The sequence below is a fragment of the Asparagus officinalis genome, chromosome 8 (genome assembly GCF_001876935.1).
Source record: "Asparagus officinalis chromosome 8, Aspof.V1, whole genome shotgun sequence".
In the NCBI taxonomy this organism is placed as follows: domain Eukaryota; kingdom Viridiplantae; phylum Streptophyta; class Magnoliopsida; order Asparagales; family Asparagaceae; genus Asparagus; species Asparagus officinalis.
The window spans coordinates 113,186,125-113,194,489 of record NC_033801.1 but is presented as its reverse complement, the minus strand read 5'-3'; the positions used below and the strand labels follow the sequence as shown (position 1 = coordinate 113,194,489).

At 32.8% G+C, this 8,365-nt stretch overlaps 1 protein-coding gene across 1 annotated transcript in view; it reads right to left on the bottom strand.

The window, feature by feature from the left end:
- Positions 1 to 8,365, bottom strand: part of LOC109822098 (aspartyl protease APCB1) — a 27,062-nt gene that overhangs the window by 2,068 nt on the left and 16,629 nt on the right. Inside the window, exons 2-5 of the mRNA XM_020388268.1 lie at positions 7,808 to 7,925; positions 1,250 to 1,479; positions 906 to 1,142; positions 3 to 144 (exon numbers count right to left, since the gene is read on the bottom strand). Coding sequence (XP_020243857.1) covers positions 3 to 144; positions 906 to 1,142; positions 1,250 to 1,479; positions 7,808 to 7,925 — 727 coding nt within the window. The remainder of the gene's footprint in view (positions 1 to 2; positions 145 to 905; positions 1,143 to 1,249; positions 1,480 to 7,807; positions 7,926 to 8,365) is intronic.

The following is an 8,365-nucleotide window of genomic DNA, read 5'->3' as shown; positions in this document are numbered from 1 at the left end:
AAATTGGCATATTCGTCATTTGGGAAGTATGTATAGGAGCTGCCAGTATCAAACACTACTCGACGCACATTGGCACCCTTTCTTGCTTGATTGATTTGTTTGTCTCCATAGCTTAATTTGAGAACCACTGTTTGGTAGTAGTTTCTGAGATGTGCAGGAGGAAAGAAAATGTTGGAGCTAGAAGGAAATCATATTAATCATGTATTTGTTAACAAAAAAACGAAGAGTCTTTTATCCGTGCAAATTTAAATGAGGGTAAGTTTCACAACACCACCCTTAAAGTTTGGCCATTTTTGAGATAAACCCCCATAACTTTAAGAAGTTCATTTAATCCTCCTCCCTAGGTTTTGTCAGATACCCCCCTTACTGACACAGCTAGATCTGATGATGCACATGAAAATCACACGCGTCCAAATGACCAAATGCTCCTGATGGATACACACACACACACACACACACACGCACACGCACAATTATACATATACATATGTACATACATACATACTACAATTGCCTAATTCTCGATACTTATATGATCTCTCTCCTCTCTCTTTTATTAGGGATAGGTGTTTAATTAATTAATTTTAATACCTGTAGTGTCTATTTGAAAAGGATATTTTGGTCTTTTTACCGGTTCATCTCACACTGTTAGGGGGCTTGTTGAAAAATAAAAAAATGTTCAGGTGTTTCCCAAACAATTCAACCTTAAGGAGGGTTAAGCGACATTTTTAAAGTTAAGGGGGGTTAGCTCAAAATCCGTCAAACCTAAAGGGGGTTTTATAAAAAGTTAACCTTCAAAAGAAGTTCAAATGAAATCGATAATTATGCTGCTACAAATAACAAAAACACAATGAGCATCATTAAGAACTTCCTAAGTAGAGATAACTGGAAAGAATATTGCTCACATAAGGCTGCCAACTGTAGGAACCCAAGTCATACCCCAGCGTGGTACAAAGTCATCACCAAAGAACAAATACCCACCACCATCTGCTTCACTCGTAATACAATGACCAACAACATTATTGGTGATTCCTTGATTTGCCAATTGAGAAGGGAGGCTAACTTTAGAATTGCTAAGTCCAAGGATCCCATCAGTTTTTGCAGGAGAAGCAAGAAGTTGACCTTGTTGATCATATGCACACCTATTTTCAACAAGTACGTAAATCAATACTGAACAACGTTATACGTTGCTTGTAGCAATGAAAAAAAAAGTTTATTGCAGAGTTTTATAGGTTGTCAATGTGCGTACCCAAAGGCAAAATTAAATCTTGCCCTGTCACCATTTGCTATGACAAGATGCATATCATCTTGTGCAAGTACACCCATAGAGGAGCTATGATCCGCATATTCTATTTCATAATCACATTGCTGGCAGGAATCACAATATTTACTGTTCAAGTTACGCTGAACTTCCTGGCACAATGAGTCCCTTGGCTGAACTATTTTCCCTTTGGTTGGCTTGTAGAGTGGATGAGGCCCCTAATAATATGATTTTACAATGTTATAAAGGGAAATATCTACAATAGCAAAAATTAGGGGGTTTGGTGTACAGTGATTCGAGGAACAAATAAACCAGATATGTAACTTTATTTAAAAAATTCTAAATGCACCATAGCATGCAAAAATTATATAAGAAATTAACCATGCATGTCCAATGTTCCATATCTGATTGCCCCAAAAAATAATAGTGACATTAAATAGAAAAACAAAAGTTGAATAAACCAAATATGTAACTTTATTTAAAAAATTTAAATGCACCCTAGAATACAAAATTATATAAGAAATTAACCCTGCATGTCCAATGGTCCATATCTGACCCCCAAAAAAGTAGAACTAAAATTAAATAGAAAAGCAAAAGTCAAATTGTAGATAACCCTCCTAATCTATGTTTTAGTAGCACTTATCATCCCTGTAACTTGTTTGTTAGCAGTTATCATCCCAGGTTGACACTTTGAGAAGGATACATTGCAGATAAACTCCTTATTCCAATGACTTGTGGGATGATAAATGTTAATATACAAGGTGAGTGATAAATGCTACTGAATATATAGATTGAGGGAGGTTATCTGCAATTTAATAAAGAAATAATAGCATGGTGGCACGATAAACAAGTTGTTATTTATCTATTAAGGTATCCTTTTATTTGTTTTTTAAATTTCTACCAGTTTATATATTTAGAATTTCAAACTTATACTTTAGTTTGGAGGAAAAGCACAAAGCTATGTAGTTAGTTATTTACACTTACGCCTCGTTTGCTATGCAGGAATGAGTGGAAAAGGAATGCAATTTCAGCTCTTTATTCATGCCTACCAAACACAATGTATTTTTAGATGCTAGAATTGTTATTCCCACTTCATGTGGGAATTGTCATTCCCAATCAGTTAATAAGGAATTGATATTCCCATTTAAGTGAGAATGAAAATAATCAAATAAGTTTTGATTATACCCTCCTTAAAAGATACGGATAGATATAAAATATTAAAATAGTGTTATGTGTTCGACTTTTCCCTAGTTCCACATCACGGCTACAACTAAAGTAGAAAAAATCATCGTCTTCCCCTCGACGAGACTCAGCGAGCATAGGTAATTATTGTTTCTTTTTAAAATATACATGTATGGCTAATATTTCAGGATTATATTACGTGATGTAATTTTACCTTTGGATATATGGTTTGAAGTTCTATTGAAGCATATGATGCCTAGATCTTTACAACAATTTTTCAAAGCACTCACAACAAGAAACAACGTGTTTAATTGATGGGAGGTGTGTTTGGAACTTTATATTTTGATTAGAGGTTAACATGTTTTTTATTCCTTCAAACTTTCTAGGTTAACATGTTTTCTATTCCTAATCAATTTTTGAAAGTTAAAGGTGTATTTGAAATTTCATAGAAATTTCATAGTCAGACTAAAGGTTAGCGTGTTTTTCTAATCTTCAAAATTTAGTGTTTTCTTCTTATCTCTCTCTTCATGCATGCATATGGCATTAAGTCATAGATCATGTTCTATTGTGTATGTTTCTGCTTTTGTTTAGTTTTGCAACATGTCAAGTGTCTGTATAAATTTTTAAGACTTATGTTGTGTGTTACAATAAGCAACAAGGTATATTGACATATCATTTGGGGTTAATTTCGAACAAACCCCCTTTAGTATCACCCAATTGCGAATAGACCCCCTGTAGTTCTACTTTTGCAAATAGACTCCATAAGTGATTTTTCTTTTTCTTTTTCTCCCTTCGCTCTTCAAATTGTTAAAAAGGTTTGAGGAGGTGAGTAGACCCCCTATAGCCCTATTGGTGAGGATAGACCATTAATTGCTAATTTTATAATTTTTAAAAGAGTAGAAAAAGTTTACTAAGTAATATGGTGTATTCGCACTAGGACCAACATTAAAGGGGTTTATTTGCCACATATAGAACTATGCGGGGTCTATTTGCAATATAACCCTTATGATTAGTTAAATATAAGGCTATAAACTTGTGATTTTACTATGGATAATGAAACACATTAGTAAGTCTAGAATAAGTTATTTACAAGGTTGTCATTAATGACAACCTCATGAAATGAAGTTTGTTGCAAAATAAAGGAGTCAAAGATATTAGATATGGCATATAAAAGAGATCCATTAAAATAACTACAAGCACATTAGGGATAAATTTATTTATCCAAATATTTTTAAAGTATTATTTATTAGGATTTATTTAAAATACTTACATTCTAAAATAAATATACCTATTTACCCTTATGCAGTAGTTGTATTTCACATTATGGATTCTGATGATAAACGAAGAAAGGTGAAGAAGTTGGTGGTTGTCCAAACACATCTGAGAAATATGCAAAGTATAGTGGCATGGTGGTTTCTTTTCTCATCACACCTAACAAAAATCTACGTAGAAAAGAAATAACTAAGAGAGCAATATTTGATAGATATTTATTCCAAAAGAAAAAATGTGTATCATGGTATCATCTTGCATATGCGAGTGATGTAACTTGTTTAGATCAGCTTAGAATGTACAGGAGCTCTTTTAGAAAGTTGTCCACTATGCTAGAAAATGTAGGGCTGAAAGATACAAAAAATATATTGGTAGACGAACAAGTTGTAATGTTTCTACATATCCTTGCCCACCATGTGAAGAATAGGGTCATAAAACAAATGTTTCAACGTTCAAGGGAAACTATTAGTAGGCATTTTACTCATGTGACACATGTCGTGATACGTCTAAATAATGTCCTAATCCAAAAACCTGATCCAGTGCCAATAGACTCAATAGTAACGAGGTGGAAATATTTCAAGGTAATCTATAAATTATTTTTTATTTGTATTTCTTAGTTTTTATAAGTAATCTAACATGCAAATTTTCACTTATATTTAGGATCGTCTTGGAGCTTTAGATGGAACCTATATAAGAGTGAGAGTAGTTGTGGAGGACAAATCTAGGTGTAGGACACGAAAAAGTGAAACTGCAACAAATGTCTTGGGTGTATGTTCTCAAAACATGCAATTTATATACATACTACCTGCATGGGAAGGGTTAGCGGCTGATAGTAGAGTACTTCAAGAAGCAATAACTAGAAGAAATGGGTTAAAAATCCCCCTTAGTAGGTAACTTAAAATTTATATAATATTTGCTTCTAGCAACTGTTAAATTCACTAATATTTAGATAATTGATATGTCAAACCATAGGTTACTATTATCTTGTTGATGCGGGATACACAAACTGTGATGGTTTCCTTGCACCATAGAGAGGCCAACATTATCACTTGAATGAATGGAGAGACGGACACCAATCGACAACTGCACAGGAGTTTTTCAATATGAAACATGCATTAGCTAGAAATGTTATTGAGAGATACTTCGGGTTGCTTAAATTAAGATGGGCGATCCTACATAGTCCTTCATTTTACCCTATCAAGATACAAAATCGAATAATCATGACATGTAGTCTTTTTCATAATTATATAAGGAGGGAGATGGAGGTTGATCCATTTGAAGAATGTCTTGATTGTTTGGAGGAAACAATTCAAATTATCAATGGCAATGATCCAATCACAGCAATTGAAACTACTTTAGATTGGACTTAGTGGGGAGATAACCTTACAAATTCTATGTATAACCAGTGGATAGGGTAACAATAATGATTTGGTTTTTTTGTTTGTCATATGTTTTTCCTTCTTTTTTTACGTACAAAACTTAATCATGGAAACAATGATTTTTATTTTTATTCAAGCTCTTAGTTTGACAACTTTTTTCCTTTGTGAAATAATTTAGTTATTACTAATTGACTCATGCTCATGTTGAAAAGCTTACTACTCTTAATGATCATGGATATTTACATGGAATTATTTATTATTATATGTAATACAATTTGTAATATAGATCTATGGTTGTTTTTTAACAATATAGTGATTTGCTATTATCTAATATTGTTATGCTCGAGAGGTTAATGCTTCAGGAAAAATTTACATATACTAAAAGAAACGTAGAGACGTGGTAAGCGATAAATAAGCAATATATTGTTTAGGAATGGATTAAGAAGACCAACAAGATCCTAGACGGAATAAGCACACATGGACTACTATGGAAGATCCTAAATTGGTTGATGCACCGTTGGATTTACATAACACATGAAAGTACTATGCTGATCGTGGATTCAAGCTTGGACACTACAATGTTATTAAAAGATTACTTTCTAAATCACTACCCAATTCAGGATTAAAGACCGATCCGCATTTTAGATTAAGGATAAAGCATTGTGTTTGATATGCTTAACTGCAGTGGCTTTGGATGGGATGCAACTAAGCAATATGTAACTGCTAAAAAAGAAGTTTAGGATGAATATTTGTAGGTATTTTGTTATTAAATTTTAATTTATCACATGATCATTATTACATTTGACAGTTTTTTATTAAGGACTAATGATTTTTTTAATCTTAATGTAGGCCCACAAAAATGCAATACCTTTCAGAGAGACCTTTTCCACACTATGAAACTTTGGCTATTGTGTTCGGGAAGGATGGGGCAACAGAAAAAGGAATGAAACATCCTAATGACGTTACAGAGGAATTGGATAAACAAGTTAGTCAAGAGACTGAACAGGGGGTCGGAGAAGATTTTATTGATATTGACTCACATTCACAAGATGCAACGATAGGAAACACAAGTAATGTCTCCTTGAAGCGAAAAAGAAAGAGACGCTTGTCTAGAGATAGTGGTTCATTACGAGAGATCATGAGGGAAACTAGTGCATATATGGGAAGTGAGCTTGTTAAATCAAGCCAATTGATCAAGGATGGTTTAGATGAACTGAGTTTGTACGAGAAGAGACAAAGATTTATTAAACAAGTAATGAAAATGAATTTAACTATGGGTCAGTGTTTTATAGTAATAGAGATGATTGGTAGTAACCGAAATTTGATAGATTTGTTCTTCACAATTAGCAATAATCTAAAAGAGACATGGGTGAGGCGATATGGCAAGGAGTATTAGGTGGCACTTTGGAGTTATAGACTAGTTTATCGTTTTGTAATTTCAAAACATAATATTTTGATACTTTGATGGTTGTGCAATAATTTTGCTGGTATTATTTTATGGATATTTTGATTAGAATTTGAATATTTCTAATAATTTGTCGAATGGGATAGTTTATGCATATAAAAGTTTAAACTATGGATATTATCATTTACATTAATTTTGGACATATGGATGATGTAGTGCACTTTCTTTATTTATTTTTTTCCTTCAATTTTTCCCCTAAACATGAAATCTCAAAATTTCTTTTATTAGGAGATGCTGTGAAGGGAGCTCGATTATTCACAATTTAGTAGACACATTTTGATTATCGTGGGTGGGTATTGGTGGGTCTGTAGATCTTACAGATACAACTTTGATGTTTTCCTATTTTATCAAGTCTTTTTTTTTGGCAATCATGTTGGCATCTAGATAAGAAACCTTTTTGAATCTATGCTAGTAACATTAGCTACTCGTACAAATAATAGACATGTAGCATTAAAAGTTAGAAATGTGAAATTATAATTATTTACAATAAAAAATAATTTCTATGAAAATTATTTTTTCAATTAGTAAGCCAAAAGTCCAAAATTGTTGTTGAGACAATGTGCCAAAATATAACTATCACAGGAAAATTTATTTTTATAAGAAAAAAATCATTTCTACAAAACTTATTTTCTCAAAAAATAAATTATTTAGTCATTTTTAAAATATGTTTATGTTTTTTAAAATTCTGTGTTATTGTAAGGGCATTATTAGAAAACTAAATTTTATTCTCACTTATGAATAAATGATATCAAACGTGGGAATGAGAATAAGATTGTCATTCCCGCTTCGTTCTCTAAACACGCCCAAATATGAGAATGTGAATGGGCATTCCATTCTAACATCTATTCCATTCACCCATGCCTTCATTTCATTCTCAATTGACTTCATTCCCACGTATCAAACGAGGCGTTATTGTTGGGAGTAAATGGCATCACTATAATGTAATACTAATGCATCATGATCTGATAGCAGCATGTTCTATTGTAGTGTAATAGGTGTAGGAGTCGACTCGAGGGTTCAAGACCCTGAATATTTAAAACACGAGAAACTCTTCTAGAAATTGATATCTAAGCTTTCTTGAACATTTGATTTTTCTAGACAATGTGATCCACAAGGAGCATCCTTTTTAAACCATATGCAATATAATAAATAACCACAAAAATTATTAGGAAAACAACTACAATGTATACATAAAAAAAATATTACAGAAAATAATTCTAATTGCATATAAAACTAGTAGAGTAAATGTACCTTAGCGCAGCTGGTGCATGGAGCATCACATTGTATCCATGTCAGATCACTCCCAGTATCCACGTCAAGAAAATAAGGGCGGGGAGGATTCCCAATAAAAATTGAAGTGTAATACTGTCTGCATATAGTCTAAGCCAGCCATTTTCAGATGAAAGTTAACATAAAGAACTTTGCTCTGGTAAAAGATAAGAAGATGACAGAAGAATGAGAATAGATGCATTCAGAGGAAAAAGTTACAGGCTGAATCTTTATCATATAATTCTGTTAATTTATTACAAAAAGCTGTAGTGCATCAATACCACAGTTTGCTACAGTGTAACATAAATCTGCAGCAAAATATTATTCTCCCATTGTGAGGATATGATGATTGTCCAGGTCAGAGATTGAATGCAATGGCCAAGAAATAAATTAATTGGTGGCGTCGTGTTGCATTCCTAAACTGTCACAAACTCTTTGCACTAGGCAGCTAGCGGACTTTCTTTGGTCATAAATAGATTTGAGACTATTAAACATTTATAATTGCTGAAATAGGTTTCCGATAAGGACATTAAGACCAGC